General features: G+C 41.6%; 1 protein-coding gene across 11 annotated transcripts in view; it reads right to left on the bottom strand.

The window, feature by feature from the left end:
• Positions 1 to 2,012: 2,012 nt before the first annotated feature.
• MTHFS (methenyltetrahydrofolate synthetase) overlaps positions 2,013 to 19,633 on the bottom strand; it is a 61,778-nt gene continuing 44,157 nt past the window's right edge. For 4 of the 11 annotated variants that reach the window (XM_023552971.2, XM_023552972.2, XM_023552967.2 and 1 more), the window contains exon 4: positions 2,013 to 2,372. In XM_023552971.2, the coding sequence (XP_023408739.1) occupies positions 2,140 to 2,372 (233 nt within the window). In that variant the 3' untranslated portion in view covers positions 2,013 to 2,139. Of the gene's footprint in view, positions 2,373 to 16,939; positions 17,076 to 19,633 lie in introns of all 11 variants that reach the window. The other 7 variants (XM_064267208.1, XM_023552969.2, XM_023552968.2 and 4 more) reach the window with 5 other exon arrangements.

Genomic DNA, 19,633 nt, shown 5'->3' with positions numbered 1-19,633 from the left:
AAAAAAATTTGCTGAACACCCACTATATGTCTAAGTATCTGCTAAGTATTAAAAGTTTAAATAAAGGTCATCCCTGCTCTTCGTAGCTCACAATCTGGTGAAGGGGACAGGTATGGCAACTAATAACTGATGTGCGTGGCAATATGGTAAGAGTGACAATTCCCAGGACAACTCTGCCTGGGGAAAGCAAGGGAAGACTGCAGAAGAGGTGACACTGGAGCTGAGTCTCAAAGGATACACAGGAGTTTTTCAGATGAACAAATGAGGAAAGAGCATTGCAAACAGAGGACAAAGCATGCTTACAGAGTGCAGAGGGCAGAAGCAGCCTGAAAGCTCAGAACTACATGCACCCTTGCAGAAATGGTGTGTGAGGAGAATACAGGAATGGGGAGAAGGAGGCGAGGAAAAAACAGGTGTGAATGTTAAAGAGCTTGTACACAGGGAAGGCATTTGGCCCTTACCCAGTAAACTCCAGAAGATTCCAATCATGAGTGTTTCATGATTAGATCTGTCCTTTATCAGATCACTTTGTGATTTGAGAAATAATTTGGAGCCCCGGTGGCAGAGTGGTTAAGAGCTCAGCTGCTAACCAAAAGGTCAGCAGTTCAAACCCATGGAAAGCCTATGGGGCAGTTCTACTCTGTCCTATAGTGTTGCTATGGGTCAGAATCAACTCGACAGCCACGGGTTTGGTTTTTTGGGTTCGAGAAATAATTTGGAGGGAGCAAAACTAAAGGCAAGAAAGCCAGATATGAGGCCCTTATCCAGTTCAGCTCAGGACTGCTGAGCCTGAACAAAAGGAGTGACAGGACGATGGGAAGGACAGAACAGATGAGATAGGCATTTCAGAAACAAAATCAACCGGACTTTGTGACAAGCTGGCCATGGGGCATGAGTGACAGAGCAGCATCTACAAGACTCCTGGGTTTCTGGTTATAACCAAATCCTCCCCCAACAAAATCACCACTCCCTAGCTATGATGCCATCTGCCAACTTTCAACCCACAGCAAATTTCATTTCCAAAGGAGAAACCACAAATAAACTAATTTTCCAATTCATACCAGGCCTTAAACTCTGAAGTGGCTACATACAGAATGGCAGAGTTGGGAACCGATCAACTGAATTAAAGTAGTTAAATCATAAAAAGGTTTCAGTCGACTAACCATCAAAAGCTACGAAGGGTCAAACATAAAATTTCAAAGTGAATAAACGAAGTTACGGGGAAATGATATGTAAAATTTGGGGGAACTCTGTACCCAAAGCAAACATCAACAAATCAGTCAATATGGCTGAGTCTCCGTATGCCTGCCAGAGGCTGGCCAGGCCCACAGCAGGACATTAATAAAACTCAGTGCCTGCTCTCAAGGGACTTAACGTCCACTCACACTCTGAGTCACCGCACAGGTCCTCATAAATATTTAACTTAAACTGCAAAGCAGAAAGATAAACACTTGTCATGTTAACGCCAGGAAGTTAAGTTGTCAATCATATAGTAATATCCTCCTTTTAATTAATATTCTACCATTCACATGTCTATTGGCTTTTAAAGATGATTTTATGTTAAGGTTTTATGTTAGATATTTACAATTACACTTAAAAAAATGCAGTCCGTTCTCATAAAAAGACCATACTTAATGGTCTGACTGAGACTAGAGGAATCCCAGCGGCCACGGTCCCCAGACCTTCTGTTGGCACAGGACAGGAACCATCCTCGAAGACAACTCATCAGACATGAAAGCGACTGGACAGCGGGTGGGAGAGAAATGCTGATGAAGAGTGAGCTAATTATATCAGGTGGACACTTGAGATTGTGTTGGCATCTCCTGTCTGGAGGGGTGATGGGAGGATAGAGAGAGTGGGAAGCTGGCAAAATTGTCACGAAAGGAGAGACTGGAAGGGCAGACTCATTAGGGGGAGAGCAAGTGGGAGTACAGAGTAAGATGTATGTAAACTTGTATGTGACAGATTGACTTGATTTGTAAACGTTCACTTGAAGCTCAATAAAAGTTAATAAAAAAAAAAATGCAGTCCGTACCCATATTGGTGTGCAATTTCAATTGTTTTTTGACAAAGGAAAATACATGTATTTTGGTTTTTTCTGGTACAAAACATCGTTTATTTGGCTGTCGTCATCTGGACTTAAGATGTTGATGGGTCTTCATACAGAACTTCGTCTACCTTCATGTCATGTTCATCCACTGGGACTTGGTGGCAAATCTGTTCTTTGAAAGCCAAGGCCATGGTGTAGGGCTTCACTTCCTGCTGCTGTAGACAGCGCTTCAGGTAGCTGTCATAGTAGCCCTTCCCCCTCCCCAAGCGGTTGCCATGTTTGTCAAACCCAAGACCTGGCATGAAGATGAGATCAAGTCCCCCTGCGAAAAAGAGCAACAAATTTAAGAGAGTTAACAGCGTTGTCATGATTTGGAATCAACTCAGTCGCAAGGGGGTTGGTTTTGTGTGTGTGTGTGTGTGTTTAATGTTTTCTGAACGTGACTGATAACTTCATGATCTGGTTTTTGTTTTTTTAATGATATCCATTCTTTCTCTGGGTGATGTAAACAGTTAACACGCTCGCTTGCTAACCTAAAGGTTGGAGGTTTGAGTCCACCCAGAGATGCCTCGGAAGAAAGGCCTGGTGATCTATTTCCAAAAAATCAGCCACTGAAAACCCTACGGAGCCCAGTTCTACTCTGACACACATAGGGTCACCTTGACAGCAACTGGTATTCCTTCTTTGATTTCTAAAGCAATATATGATCATTGTAGAAAATCCAAAAAGCACAATTAGAGAAAGAAGAAAATAAAAATTACTCAGTAACTTAGGAATTCCATTATCCATCCTTCTAACATTCTTTTTTTTTTAACGTACAGATGTACAAAAATGCCAGATTCCCAGGCCCCATCTATACCTAGTTAAAGAGAATTTCCGTAAGTAGGGACTAAGAACTTTTTTATTTTTTAAAGCATCCAGGTGATTCTAAACACCTGCCAATTTGGGGTATAGGAAGTAATGCCCCGGAATAATGACAGCTGGAGGAGTGGGAGAGGGCCAGGGAGGGGCTGGAAAGGAAGGAGCTGTTCTCAAAGTCAGTGAGCAGGAAGGGGCTCAGCGTTCAGAGTACAAAGCAGTTCAGACGTCACTACCCCTCTTCAATTCCCCTCCTGCTGCAGAGGCAGGGCCAGGTTCTCAGGCTTCCCCTGATTCACAATACAGCAGGCTTTGACCTACTCAGGGACATTCCAGAGGTACAAGATGGGGTCCCAGAGCCAGTCCTCTAGCTGGAGCCCTCATGGGTAACACTGGTACCAGAACTGGCCACTCATCAGGAGAGAGCAGGCTGCTGGGGCTCAGGGTGGAAGGCAGAGTCTTAGAATCGATAAAAACCTGCCACAGTGAAAGGTCTGCATGAGTTCCCATGAAGAGGGCGATAAAGGTCACTAGGTGGAAAAGCTCCACAAATTTCATGAGGCCCAGGGAACCATCCTCCAGCCGTTGGCAAGGAGCACAATGCACCAGTACTAACAGAAGAGCCACATTACACCCCCCAACCATGGTCAGCCCTATGGCCTTCCTGTACTGGGCCTCCTTGACCTCCTGAAAGTTATCCTGTGACTTCAGCTTAGTCATGGGCTAACCACTCATACAGCATCGCTGGCAGGGACAAACCGGAGTTGGAAGCCACAGATTCTCTGGAATAAGGTGCTCGGGGTAGAGTCCTTCAGATTGCCAGCGAAGCTGGCCCCTGCTATCAACAGCTGTTCTGACTACCTGCAGAACTGTGAGGTGAACACAGCTTCTGTCTGGCTCCCAGCACACACCTGTCAACCCCTGCTTGCCAAAATCCAGTAGAGCATGTCTCAGGTTACAGTCATGACCTTCTCGTGGAAACCCGCTTGTCGTTTCCGATCCCAACTTGCTAAAAGGCCCTGGTCGCTGGCATTTGTCTTGACTCATTGTCCCTGTCCAGCTTATTTGTCTCTCTCGGCACTGACACTGGCCTGTGCACTTGGACTTTGCTGCCTCCATGTCCTCTTGCAAGGACACTCTCGGGCTTGAAACTCAATTTCTCTTCTATACCTAGAACACACTCGCACACCTTTTCCTGTGCTTACTGCCTCTTTACAGTGTGCTGTGGTGCTCTGTGAAGTCCTGGGGGGTGAGGGGGAGGACACAGTCCCTACCCTTTAGGAGACTGCAGTTCAATAAATATAAAAAATATGCACACGTGTAATATCCATTCCAATCCAAGGCAGCCTTCTCTGCCAACTGCCAGAAAAGCAATAGAGACGAGTACTGGAGACTTCAGCAGGGGGAGAGCAATCCTAGCTGGGTGGTCAGGAAAAGATCCATAAGGAGCTCTGACTGGATCTGGGTTTTTAAGAATGTGTCAGAGTTGGGTCTGAAGCTGTTTCAGAAATCTAGGGAAAGGTGGCAGGAGCAGAGAGAGGAGAAGAGAATGGGGAGGAGCTTACTTGCTAGGGCAGAGGGATCAGGCCAAGGAGGAGCAGAAGACATGACTGTGGGGTTAGTCAGGACATGGAGATTGGGAGACAAAGGCAAAGACAGCAAAAGGGAAACCAGGAGAATAAATGGGATTTCCACCAGAGTCAATACACAAGAAGGAGACGGTAGAATTTTGCAGCATCCACATTTAGAAAGTTGGAAGAAGAGAATACAGAAAGGAAACAGAAGGTAAGAAGGACGTTTAGTTCTCAGATTCCTTGAGTTAGAATTAATCTCACTCCCTCTGTTCTTGTTACTCCCTGTACTCTGATTATGGCTCTCACTGTAGTCTGCCTTGTACCACAGACGATTGTACGTCTTTGGCCCACCAGGCAGCAAATTTCCTTGAGGGCTATAATTTTTTCCAAATCATCCTTTCACGCTTGAATTCTAACAGAATTGCTGGCCGAAGAAACCCTGAAAGGCTAGTATATTATCTGCAGAATGGATCAATCTGGGCATGACATCCCTTTACTTTAAAAACTCCACGGAATATAGGCTGGCATCACGGAGGCAACATTACGGGACAAGAAAATGGTAAAAGTATTACCTTGTAGGGCTGCTGGTTCAAAGTGAGTTCTACAACTATTAAGTAAGAAAGAGAATGGCTCTGGGGTTCTCAGGTGGCAGAAGGCTCTGAAACGACCCTTCACAGCTGCAGGTCCTGACATCCTATCTGGGATGCTGGCGTAGGACCTCCTTGCCCACAGAATCCATACCACTGCTCCCTCCAACCACAAGGCTACCTGTTGCCACTGCTTCAGGTCCTTAGGATCTCCTTCCTGGTCTGCTCCTGCTTCTGCTATTTGGGGAATTCAAGTGTTCTCCTAAAACATGTGAAGTATTCCTTGCTGGACTTCATTTTGTTTGTTGTCACCCTGGAGTTTCTTCCTGTGCCCTACCACCATCGCCACAGGCATTCCCACCGACACCTGGGCAAATTTCACAACACTCTGCAGGATGCTGTTCCTCCCCAAAGACGCAGGATCAATGGAGCCTGAAAGTCATGTGCAGGCTTGATGAGCTCCCCTTGCATACGCTGGCCCACTCTGGGCCAGTCCTTTCAAACATAATGTCCCATTACACGGGTGGATGTCAGAGCCACACTAGCACACTGCAAGGTCAACGTTCAGAAGCGGAAACAGGAGAAAAACCTTTGGTCCACGCACATGTGCTTTATATGCCTCTAGGATGATTCTTTTTCTGAAATACCAAAGGCTCATTAACAGAGGACACTGACATTAGTACAAGGAACAAGAGCCAACCCGTCCTTATTTTGCTTAATTCTGTGGGTACTCGCTTCACAGGCCCCTGCTAGCAGAGAATGTGACTAGCAGAGTCCAAAGTCCCAGCTGCATCAGGGTTGCTACACGGTGTTCAGAAAGCACTCTCTAAAAGTCACAGGATTGTTCTGCAAAGTCACAATTTGTTGAGTGTTTCTCTCCAGGCTCTGCTCGCCCTATAATGGGGTTTTGTACTCCACTGCAAAGCTAATCTTTGGAAACTCACCCACCCTCCAGGACTGTATTTGCTCACAAACATCTTTGCCTTTCCATTTAGTGTGGGCTCTGAAGCAGCAGCGCCCTCTGGAGGCAATCTGGTGTGGCAGTTGGGGCACAGGCCATGGGCTATTTCTTGGCTGTGTGACCTTGGTCAAGCTACTACCCTCTGTTTTTCAATTTTCTCATCTGTAAAATGAACTAAAAATTACGTAATGCTTACAAACTCCTCAGCATGGTGCCCATATATATAATTACATTAGGACAGCCTTTTCAAAAAAATATAAGAATTGTCAGATACTGTTTCCTAAAACAGCTGGAAGGGAAAGGAGTTCAGTTCCTTCAGTACTTCAGGGGATTTTTTAGCCACAGCTTTTACAATCTTACCTTAGAACTGACTCTTACATGTTCTCTCAGCTTCAGGGTTCAGCAGAAGGGAACGAGAAAATCAGGGAAGAGTGGTATCATAGAACAGGAGTTGGCAAACCCTTCCCGTACAGGGCCAGATAAGTATTTAGGCTTTGTAGGCCATGCAGTCTCTGTCACAACTCCTCAACTCTGTCATGTAGTATGAAAGCAGACAGACAATGGATAGGTGTGGCTGTGTTCCAATAAAACTTTATTTAAAAAACAAGTGGCCAGATAAAATATAAGGAAAGAGAATTTCAAGAAGAGGGGAGTGGAAATAGTATCAAAAGTGGCAGCAGAAGGACAAGAGAGGGAAGGGCAGAAAAATATTCATCTTGATGACTAGGGAATCAGTGGAGTAAAAACGGTTAAAGTGGGGACATGGGGACAAAATGAGCTGCAGAATTTTCACTGACAAAAAAAAAAAGTATCTGAACTAGGCCTTGAAAGAAAACGCTGGAAGAGGAGTCTATAAATGCCTTTCTTTAGTCCTCAGACTGAAGTACTATGCTAGGCACTGAGGACTCAGTTCACTTTCACAGAGTATCATTCTGAACTGTGGCAGGTGAGGCAGCAGTTGGGTCCCTGACACCTCTTAGGATGCCCTGACCTCAAACTACTGACTCTGAGCTTTTCTGAATATAACCAGCTTATCCTTGCCCTAATACTGATGAAAGGGTTGGGAATACTGAGCCTCGGAGCCCAAGGTTATACAAGCTTTCTAACTCTCCTTTCAACATGTGCTGTTCTTGTACTTCCATTTCTATCTCCTTCTTTCCAGCTTACATTTTATGGCCATGTCTCCCATAATCCCCTTCAAGAACTGTAATCATGTAAACTCAGTACCTCCTTCTCCAATTACCTCTCTGCACTATTACCACAGCTCTCTTCACCTGTTATTCTACATGTGCCATTTCTCCCCAAAATCCAACTGTTTATCCCACTCCAGTCTCTCCTTGCCCATGACAGTGCTCATCCTCACTTCCCTTTGCTCAAAAACTTTCAGTCAATCACAGCCTCCTAAAGATAACATCCAAACTCCTTAACCGGGCATGCAGAACCCTCTATGACCTCATCCCAATTACTCTCCAACATCATCTCCCACTGCACTCTGGCAGGCAATCCCAGTTAAACAGACAGCTTATATTGTCCCATATCCCACCCGCAACTTCCTGCCTGCAAGCCTTTGCTCCTGCTCTGCTGTTCTCCATGCCCGTAAGGTCCTTCCACTCTTCTTATTAACTTGTCCAATCATAACATAACAAATCTCAGTTAAACGTCCATCGAGTCCTCCCTGCCATTTGGTGTGACTAGCTCTTATCCTACACTGAGAGAATTCCCAAGGTCCATTAAGTAGAGGGATTCTTTTCCCTACCTCTAGCAACAAATCTTTTGTGTTTTCCCAGGCAGATACTGAGCTCAGTTTTATTTACTATGAAAGTACAGGATATAATAAGTAGTCCCTTGACCATATTTATCTTAGTTTCCTGAATATATTCAAGTAGTTACCTGTTCAGACCACCCCAAGAGATATCTAACTCTTAATCAAAATCCTGCTTCTAGAAGAGAAGAAGAGCACAGAAACAAACACATATTAAGGGCCTACAATGTCAGGTACTATGCTACACCTGAGGGATAGAAGGATGACTAGAATCAGCTAATCAATGCATCTACCTAGTGAGGCAGGAAGGTGGTGATTATTATTCCCATTTCACAGATGAAGAAACTGATGCTCAGAGAAGTCAAATAGCTAAGGTCATACAGCTCATCAAAGAGAAAGCTGAGGACTTGCTGTTCCAGGTGAATAATGACTCAATGATACACATATCCCCTGTTGCCAAAAGGTACAAGTGGCGTTAGGCAAAGGGATGGAGAAAGCATGTCAAAGACAAATACCTTGGAAGTAGTAGAGTGCAGTGGTTAAGTGTGTAGGCTTCTAGACAGGCTGCCTGGCTCTGAATCCCACCACTACCACTCATTAACTATGAAACACCAGTCAAAATTGTCTTCATTTAAAATCTAAAATGGATAAGAATATTATGATGTAAAGAGTCTCTAAGCTATTAATATCAAATGTCAACTTAATCAATTGCTGCATGCCTACTCCTTAGGCCATGTGGCTGATTATAGAGACACAGGCACTTCCATCAAACATGCTTCTAAAACATGAAGCTGATATCCTAAAATAAAATATAGAGCCAATAATTTATGATAGCTCTTGTGGCAGAACTCTCAAAAATCAATACCATATGCTTTGAACTCATTACAGTTGGCTTCAAAAAGAACTGATTGAAGCATGACCCCCTTGTATCACTCTTCATAGAAAAACCTTAGGCATGTTCAGGATAATAAACAAATTCATTTACATGATTGCATAAAAAATATACATACTCAGATTCTGAGTCATATAAAAGTTGGGTTTTTTAAAAATATATTTTCCTGCAAATCCATAACGCATTTAGCAATATTCACCTAAACCACTTAATTTTAATTGCTCGTTTTTTTAATTGCACTGGAAATGACCGCTCACTCTTTCTGCTACGTTTAATCACAATATAATTCAGCCATTTAGGAATCTCCATGTAGAATCAAACACACTGCAGTAAGAATCATCTATTAAAGACACAATTATCACCTGGTTGATCATTTCTGCACTGTTATTACAAAATCCTTTATTTCAAGACAGGTACTAACATTTGTGTCAAAATACAGGGACTGCAACTGTCGCAAGAGCACTGAGGACAAGTACTCAACCTCATGTAAGGTATCTTTTCTGCCAGTATCCCCAGCTATGACAGGTCATTCTGCTAATCAACAGTGAGGTATTTAGAATATATGACAACTTCCATTGCCTTACATTTAACACCTAAGCGCATTATGAGTTTGAGGCTTTTATTCAACCCTGAGAACACTGACTATGTGTTAAATGAAAAAAGTAGGAGATGACAGGAATTTAGAACCCACTAGGTCAAGCTGAAAGCAAAGAAATAAAAAATCTGAATAGTATTTGGTGTGTGAGCGGCTAAGGATCTCACCAACAGCACCCTCCTCCTCCTGTACTCAGAGAGCCTAAGAAAACACGGAGGACAACAAGCAGAAAGTGAGCTAAGATGGATTATAAAGGCCAATCACTAGTCTGCTTACAAGCACTGCTACACCTCTGTAAGGGTATCTAAGAAGGTTACGAAAGAAACAGGTAACAGTGGTTGCCTCTGGAGAAAGGAATTAGGGAACAGGAGGACCCAGATGAGAAGCATGCCTGTACTTTAACTCTACCCCACTGTATGGTTTGAATTTTTTGCCATGTACTTACATAATCAAACATTTTTCAAAGGTCAACCTTCTAGCATTTCAAGGAAACAAGTCTTGGAGGCAGCACAGCACAGCTGCTGAGTATCCAGGCTTCTGGGGAGACCACTGGGTTTGAATCTCATAACTACCACTTATTAGCTAAGAGATATTAATCAAGTCACTTCACCTCTCCATAAAATTCAGTTTCTTCTCCTTAAAATGGTAATAATACTACTATCTACTTCACTGAGTTAGAGCCAACTCAACAACAACTAACAGCTAGACAGATAAGTACACAGACAGGCAAAAAGTCAGCACATACAAACAAATACATAAAATGAGGTATGTAAAAACTCTGTAGCATGTGTTCAATAAATATTACCCAAAAAACCAAACCCGTTGCCAATGAGTCGATTCTGACTCATAGCAACCCTATATTACAGAGTACAGCTTCCCTGTACGGTTTCCAAGGAGCACCTGGTGGATTCAAACTGCCGACCTTTTGGTTAGCAGCCATAGCTCTTAACCACTACTTTGCAGGGTGAGTATCCACCTTCCGTCTGTTGATTCTGAAGTTTTTTCTTTTTAAGCAATCAAAATAGTCATTAACACTAACACTCCAACATGTAGACTTCCTATTAGCCCAAAATACCTCTGAGTCAGGATCCATTTGACCTCAGTGGGTTTGGTTTTGGTTTTTACCTATAAGGGTGGGCATAACTCTCTACTGCCACCTGCTGTCAGCTAGAAATCTGCCGGCGAGAAAAATCGACTGCTGGGGGGGGCGGTGATGGCTCTCTGAAATATACAGTCTCTGCAATAGGTATCATAGGAGAGGATCCACCTGTTACTAACGGTCTTTTCCTTTACAAAGAATTCAATTGCAGAATCTTTTAGATGAGTATCTGATTAAAAAATAAGATTACAAACCAAGAAAAATAAGTTGCTCTTTTACAATACTTTTCAGCACTTAAAAGCCATATATATGCCAGACAATGTAATATGCACTTTCAAACACTACCTCATTTTATGTCCCCAACAATCCGTGGTAGACATTATTACCCCTTTTTTCAAATGGAGACACCAAGTCTCACTGAGATGATGTAATACACCCAAGGTCATACAGCTATTAAATGTCAGAGCTGGAATTTGAACTCAGGCTTTCTAGTTCCTACCCCCATGTTGTTGTTGTTAGGTGCTGTCCAGTCAGTTCCCACTCATGGCGGCCCTGTATAAAACAGAAGGAAACACTGCTAGTCCTGTACCAACGTCACAATCGTTGTTATGCTTGAGCCCACTGTTGCAGCCACTCAGTGAATCCATCTTGTTGAGGGTATTCCTTTCCTTCACTTTACCAAGCATGATGTCCTTTTTCAGGGACTGGTCACTCCTGATAACATGTCCAAAGTATGTGAGACAAAGTCTCGTCATCCTCGCTTCTAAGGAGCATTCTAGCTGTACTTCTTCAAAGGCAGATTTGTTTGTTCTTCCGGCAGTCCATGGTGTATTCAACATTGTTCGCCAATACCAAAACTCAAAGGGGTCAATTTTTCTTCGATCTTCCTTATTCATTATCCAGCTTTCGAATGGCAATGAAAACACAATGGCTTGGGTCAGGCACACCTTAGTCCTTGAAGTGACACCTTTGCTTTTTAAAACTTTAAATAGGTCTTTTGCAGCAGATTTGCCCAATGCAATGCATCTTTCGATTTCTTCTGCTTCTGTGGTTGTTGATTGTGGATCCAAGTAAAATGAAATCCTCGATGACTTCAATCTTTTCTCCGTTTATCCTGATGTTGTTTACTGGTACAGTTGCGAGGACTTCTGTTTTCTTTACGTTGAGGTGCAATCCATACTGAAGGCTGTGGTCACTGACCTTCATCGGTAAGTGCTTCAAGTCCTCTTCACTTTCAGCAACCAAGGTTGTGTCATCTATATAACTCAGGTTGTTAGTGAGTCTTCTTTCGATCTTGATGGTGCATTCTTCTTCACATAGTCCAGCTTCTCAGACTATTTGCTCAGCATAAGATTGAATAAGTATGGTGAAAGGATACAACACTGACACACACCTTTCCTGACTTTAAGCCACGTAGTATCCCCTCGTTCTGTTCGATGGGCTACCTGTTGATCTAGGTAAAGGCTCCTCATGAGCACAATAAAGTGTTCTGGAATTCCCATTCTTCCCCATGTTATCCATAATTTCTTATGATCCACACAGTCGAATGCCTTTGCACAGTCAGTAAAATACAGGTGAACATCTTTCTGGTATTCTCTGCTTTCAGCCAGGACCTGTCTGACATCAAAAATGATATCTATCGTTCCATGTCCTCTTCTGAATCCAGCTTGAATTTCTGGCAGTTCCCTGTGGATGTACTGCTGCAACCAATTTGGAATATCTTCAGCAGAATTTTGCTTGCGTGTGATATTAATGATATTGTTCAATAATTTCTGCACTTGGTTGAATCACCTTTCTTTGGAATAAGCATAAATATAGATCTTTTCCAATCAGTTGGCCAGGTATCTGTCTTTCAATTTCTTGGCACAGAAGAGTGAACGCTTCCGTTTGTTGAAACATCTGAATTGGTATCCCGTTAATTCCTGGAGCCTTGTTTTTCACCAATGCCTTCTGTGAAGCTTGGACTTCTTCCTTTAATACCATCAGTTCTTGATCATATGCTACCTCCTGAAATGGCTGAACGTCGGCCTATTCTTTTTGGTACAGTGACTCTGTGTATTCCTTCATCTTTTAATGCTTCCTGCGTCATTCAGTATTTTGCCCGTGGAATCCTTCATCGTTGTTAACTTGAGGCTTGAATTCTTTCTTCAGTTCTCTCAGCTTGAGAGACGCCAAGCATGTTCTTCCTTTTTGGTTTTCTAACTCAAGGTCTTTGCACATTTCATTATAATAGTTTTTTCTGTCTTCTCAAGCCACCCTTTGAAATTTTTTCAGCTCTTTCACTTCATCGTTCCTTCTATTTGCTTTAGCTACCCAACATTCAAGAGCAACTTTCAGACTCTCTTCTGACATCCATTTTGGTCTTTTTGTTTCTTTGCTGGCTTTTTAATGACCTTTTACTTTCTTCATGTATGATGTCCTTGATGTCATTCCACAACTTGTCTGGTCTTTGGTCATTAGTGTTCAGTGCGTCAAATCTATTCTTAAGATGGTCTCTAAATTCAGGTGGGATATACACAAGGTCGTACTTTGGCTCTTGTGGACTTGTTCTAATTTTCTTCAGCTTCAACTTGAACTTGCTTATGAGCAATTGATGGTCTGTACCACAGTCAGCCCCTGGCTTTGTTCTGACTGATGATACTGAGCTTTTCCATCATCTCTTTCCACAGGTGTAGTGGATTTGATTCCTGTGTATTCCACCTGGCCAGGTCCATGTGTATACATGCCATTTGTTGTTGAAAAAGGTATTTGTAATAAAGGAGTTGTTGGTCTTGCAAAATTCTATGTAATCTCCAGCACTGTTTCTACCACCAAGGCCATATTTTCCAACTACTGATCCTTCTTCTTTTTTTCCAACTTTCACATTCCTATCTCTAGTAGTTATCAACGCATTCTGATTACATGATAAATCAGTTTCAGACTGCAGAAGTTGGTCAAAATCTCCAATTTCTTCATTTTTGGCCTTAGTGGTTGGTGCGTAAATTTGAATAACAGTCATATTAACCTGGTCTTCCTTGTAGGCATACGGATATTAATTCTTTCACTAACAGCGTTGTGCTTCAGGGTAGATCTTGAAATGTTCTTTTTGACAATGAATGCAACACCATTCCTCTTCAAGTTGTCATTCCTGGCACAGTAAACCATATGACTGCCTAATTCAAAATGACCAATACCAGTCCATTTCAGCTCACTGATGCCTAGGATATCGATGTTTATGCGTTCCATTTCACTTTTGATGATTTTCAATTTTCCTAGATTCATACTTCCTACATTCCAGGTTCCGATTATTAATGGGTGTTTGCAGCTGTTTTCTTCTCATTTTGAGTAGTGCCACATCAGCAAATGAAGGTCCCGAAAGCTTGATTCCATCCATAGGTCATTAAGGTTGACTCTACTTTGAGGAGGCATCTTTTCCTCTGTTGTATTTTGAGTGCCTTCCAACCTGAGAGGCTCCTCTTCTCACACTACCCTGGCCTATAGGGTCATTATGAGTCAGAATCAACTCAATGGCAACAGGTTTGGTTTCCCCCATGTGTCTCTCAGTTTGTCATACTGTGGTGGCTTGCGTGTTGCTGTGATGCTGGAAGCTATGCCATCAGTATTCAAATACCAGCAGGGTCACCCATGGCAGACAGACAGGTTTCAGCTGAGCTTACAGACTAAGACAGACTGGGAAGAAGGACCTGCTGGTCTACTTCTGAAAAGAATTAGCCAGTGAGAACTTTATGAATAGCAGTGGAGCACTGTCGATATACTGCCTGAAGATGAGCCCTAATCCCATAGTCTTTCAATAACTGCTGTGAAGTGTTTGTTTCTTACCTGGAGAAGTAAAGCAGACAAGAGAAGTTCTACTTATCTGCTTTAATGGTGGAATCAGTCAAACTTGATACATTTGTATCAGTCAGGCCAGGTTCATGGTGAGAAACAGATGGAACACTCAAACTGGGTATATAAATTTGATAAATGGACTATTTAAAGGATAGGCAAGGCCTAGAGAAAGCAATAGAGATGGTGCAATACCCAGGGGTAGTAACTCATGGGAAGTCTTGACCCTAGGCCTGAAGGTGAAAGAGGGAGCGGTATCTGGTTACAGGCACCAAAAGAGCTTTGATTAGAGTGGCTGCTTGACAGGAGTGTGGCCATTGGCAGATGATGAAGCGGGGGGTGAGGGAGATAGGGAATAAACACCCCCACTTCACTATCCTCCACCCTTTCGTTTTCTATTGGTACCTCCCATTGGCTGAATCTAACCAGAAACCAAATGGCAAGGATTCCTGTTCATGTAGTCTACACAAGTCGACCTTCCTGAATACCAAGCAAGTGGAAAAGGCAGACAGAGGATCTGGAAGGCCAAGAGAAGTTTTATATGTAGTTATTATCTGTGGTTACCTCTAGGTTTCGAGATTTGGACATATTTTTAATTTCTTCTTCACACTTCTCTGTAGTCCCTGTGTATGTCTTAACTTTATAATTAGAACAAAGCTATTTCCTTTAGAAAAAGAAATGTTTTTACAAATACTGAGAAAAATTCCATTCTTCTTTTGAAGATGTAGTTCAAACACGTTAGCTGTTCTCTTAAGTGTGTTTATTATATCTTAAGGCTAGAATGTTGTCTAGAAAATAACTCTAAAATTATACATCAGCAGGAAATGATCATTTCTTTTAACAAAATTTGATTTGTATCTTCTTAATTATCATCATCATTATCACCACCACAACTACTACCATAAACAATTATACTGCCTTCTATATGAAAGATAGCAAGCTAGGTCCTGCGGACAAAAAATGGGCAAGGGCCCAATACTTTACTGCTGTTATTGCTACAGTTGTTAGATGCCATCGAGTCGGTTCTGACTCATAAAGACCTTATGTACAACAGAACGAAATGCTGCCTGGTCCTGCACCATCCTCACACTCGTTGCTGTGTTTTAGCCCGTTGTACTTTACTGCAGGGGTCGCCAAACTACGGCCAATAGGTCAAATCTGCCCCATCGCCTGCTTTTGTAAATGAAGTTTCAAAACACAACCATTTTCTGCTTTTGCACTACAACAGCGGAGTTGCATAGTTGCAGCAGAAACTGTATGGTCTGCAAAGTCCCAAGTATTTACTACCTGGCCCTTTACAGAAAAAATTTGCCAGTCCCTGCTTTAGAGCATCTACCATAAGGTTTCAAGGAAAAAAAAAAAAAAAAAAATCTATACTTCAACTTATCCTATCTTAGCAGATATTTAGCAAAAAAAAATCTTATTGGAAAAAAATAATTTAAGTGTCTTTATTTCAGATATACAAAAATCCTTTGCAGAAAATAGGATAAGCAATCCGCAATAGCAGGTTTATTCAAACAGCATTTTCTAAATGCTGCATTTAGTTTGGCTCTGAGTTTACAATACTTTCACTATTATTAATAACAATCAAATGGACCTTTAAAAGGACAATAAAACTGAAAAGGAATTGCAGAGTTTCCTATGATTCTTAACTAACTTTAGACAACCTGATTGATGGATTTTCCTCATCTATACATCACACTTGGTAAGGTAGAGGGTCAGCGAAAAAGAGGAAGATCCTTGATGAGATGGGTTGACACAGTGGCGGCAACAATAGGCTGAAACATAGCAAAGATTGTGACGATGGCACAAGACTGGGCAGCGTTTCGTTCTGTTCTACACAGGGTCGCTATGAGTGGGAACCAACGTGACAGCACCTAACAACAACAAAGATACAATGGATGGGAGCCCTGGTGGCACAGTGGCTAAGCACTCAGCTGCTAACCAAAAAGATGGCTGTTTGAACCCAACAGCCGTTCTGCAAAAGAAGGATGTGGCAGTCTGCTTCTGTAACGATTACAGCTTTGGAAACCCTATGGGGCAGTTCTACTCTATCCTATAGGGTTGCTATGAGTCGGAACTGACTCAAGGCAACAGGTTTTTGTTTTGTTTTGTTTTTTTGATATACAGTGCTGGTTGGAACTCTTCAATTGCTCAGATCTCTTTAGAATCAAAACATAGTGATTCTGACAATTTTAAGGCCGATTTCTTGCTGATCTGTGTTGGGCAGAGTCTGGAGGGCCGCCCATCCTACAGCACAGGTTCAGGTCAAGTTGTGCTCAAGAAACAGAAGAGGAAATAAACAAAAAGCCCGGTTTACTCCGGAGAGCAATGAGGAACAATTTCTTCAGATACTAAAATACAAGAGTGCTTTTGGAGCTACTGCTATTTTTCTCACTTTTTAGAAGATGAGCTCTCAAAGTCATTATTCTAAATAATCATAGCGCTGCATGATACCTAATCCTTAAGAGCTTAGCAAAATGAAACTTCTCCCTGGCTTCCATCATTTCTTTTATCAAGATGTTAAACAAGCACTTGAAAGTCCTGCAACCTTTCTGGTTCAGTACATTTAACTAAAATAAAATTACATGGTACATTATATTTCTTCTGCTTGCTCTCTTCTTCCACACCTAGGAGGACTCACAGCTCGGCTAATAGGAGCCTCATGCCATCTAGAACAAATTCTATTACTGCAAGCCTAAGATAAAGTAACCTATTACTTTGAAATACTAGTACCTGGTTTTTATATAATGTCTTTTTCCAATGAGTTCCAAGTGCTTTTTTCACTCCAACTACCCTTGTTATCTGCTTCAGTAAGTCTTCTTCTGGTGGTGAAACACTTGCTCTTGAAACCCTTAATGTTCCCTAGAAACTGCGAGAGCAGTTTGAGAGGAAAAAGGAAGCGGAAAACAATTTCTAAACATTTGCACCTCAACAAAAATTCAATGTAATCAATTCAGTAAACAGTTATTACTAATGACTTACTATATGGAACTAGGGAGGCCTGGTGGCGAAGTGGTTAAGTGCTCGGCTGCTAAGCAAAAGGTCACCAGATCGAACCTACCAGCTGTGCTCCTTGGCAGAAAAATGAAGCAGTCTGCTTCCATAAAGATTTACACCCTTGAAAACTCTATGAGGCAGTTCCACTCTGTCCAATAAACCCAGAACCAAACCTGTTGCTGTCAAGTCGATTCCAACTCATAGCGACCCTACAGGACAGAGTAGAACTGCCCCATAAAGTTTCCAAGGAGCGCCTGGTGGATCTGAATGGCTGACCTTTAGGTTAGCAGTCGTAACACTTAACCACTATGCCACCAGGGTTTCCATAGGGTCACTATAAGTTGGAATCGATTCGACAGCAATGGATTTGGTTTTGGGTTTGATCCTCAGAACTACAGAGGATACAGAGATAAGAAACTATTCCTACCCTCAAGGATATAACAATCTAGTCAGATAAAAATGCAACAAATAAGTTGTGTATAAATAGACAATTATGTAACTGTAATAAGGGGTGGAGTCATGGAAATGTCCTAGTAAGAACTGTGAAAAGGAAGGAGGCTCAATTTCCTTAAGAGGGGGATAAGTTCGGGAAGAGCTCACTGAAGATGTGGTCTACTTTATGGACAATGACAGGATGAACAGGATCTGGAAGAATCAGGCTGGACTGGCAGGGAAGGAGTATCAGGCATAAAAATAAAATGAGCTGCACTAAATTCATACTTATCCATAATTACGCTGAACGTAAATGGACTAAATGCACCAATAAAGAGACAAACAGTTGCAGAATGGATAAAAAAAACATGATCCATCTATATGTTGTCTACAAGAGACACACCTTAGACTTGTAGATACAAATAAACTAAAACTCAAAGGATGGAAAAAAGTATATTAAGCAAATAACAATCAAAACAGCAGGAGTGGCAATATTACTTTCTGACAAAACAGACTTTGAAGTTAAATCCACCACAAAGGGTAAGGAAGGACACTATATAATGATTAAAGGGACAATATACCAGGAGGATATAGCCATATTAAATATTTATGCACCCAATGACAGGGCTGCAAAATACATAAAACAAACTCTAATACCATTGACAAGTGAGATAGACAGCACCACAATTATAGTAAAGACTTCAACACAGCATTTTCGGTGAAGGACAGGACATCCACAAAGAAGCTCAATAAAGACATGGAAGATCTAAATGCCACAATCAACCAACTTGACCTTATAGACATATACAGAACTCTCCACCAAATAGCAACCAAGTATACTTTCTTTACTAGTGCACATAGAACATTCTCCAGAATAGACCACATATTAGGTCATAAACCAAGCCTTAGCAGAATCCAAAACACTGAAATATTACAAAGCATCTTCTCTGACCATAAGGCCATAAAAGTGGAAATCAATAACAGGAAAAGCAGGGAAAAGAAATCAAACACTTGGAAACTGAACAATACCCTGCTCAAAAAAGACTGGGTTATAGAAGACACTAAGGATGGAATAAAGAAATTCAGAGAATCCAATGAGAATGAAAACACTTCCTATCCAAACCTTTGGGACACAGCAAAAGCAGTGCTCAGAGGTCAATTTTTATCAATAAATGCACACATACAAAAAGAAGAAAGGGCCAAAATCAAAGAATTATCCCTTGAACGTGAACAAACAGAAAGAGAGCAACAAAAGAAACCCTCAGGTACCAGAAGAAAGCAAATAATAAAAATTAGAGCAGAATTAAATGAAATAGAAAACAGAAAAACAATTGAAATAATTAACAAGACCAAAAGCTGGCTCTTTGAAAAAATTAACAAAATTGATAAACCATTGGCCAAACTGACAAAAGAAAAACAAGACAGGAAGCAAATAACCTGAATAAGAAATGAGATGGGCAACAGACCCAACTGAAATTAAAAAAATCATATAAGGTTACTAAGAAAAGCTATACTCTAACAAATTTGAAAACCTAGAAGAAATAGATGAACTTCTAGAGACACACAGGCTACCTAAACTAACACAAACAGAGAAAGAACAGCTAAATAAACCCATAACAAAAGAGACTGAAATGATAATCAAAAAACTCCCAACCAAAAAAAACCCTGGCCCAGACAGCTTCATTGCAGAGTTCTACCAAACTTCCAGAGAAGAATTAACACCACTGCTAAATACTAAATACTAAAGGTATTTAAAAGCATATAAAAGAACAGAATACTCCCAAACTCATTCTATGAAGCCAGCATATCCCTGACGCCAAAACTAGGCAAAGACTCCACAAAAAAAGAAAATTACAGACCTGTATCCCTCATGAATTCAGATGTAAAAATCCTCAACACAATTCTAGCTAATAGAATTCAACAACATATCAAAAAAATAATTCACCATGACCAAGTGGGATTCATACTAGGTATGCAGGGATGGTTCAACATTAGAAA

This window comes from Loxodonta africana, chromosome 13 (assembly GCF_030014295.1).
Source record: "Loxodonta africana isolate mLoxAfr1 chromosome 13, mLoxAfr1.hap2, whole genome shotgun sequence".
Classification (NCBI taxonomy): domain Eukaryota; kingdom Metazoa; phylum Chordata; class Mammalia; order Proboscidea; family Elephantidae; genus Loxodonta; species Loxodonta africana.
The sequence above is the reverse complement of the archived record's forward strand: the minus strand, read 5'-3'. Positions and strand labels throughout refer to the sequence as shown.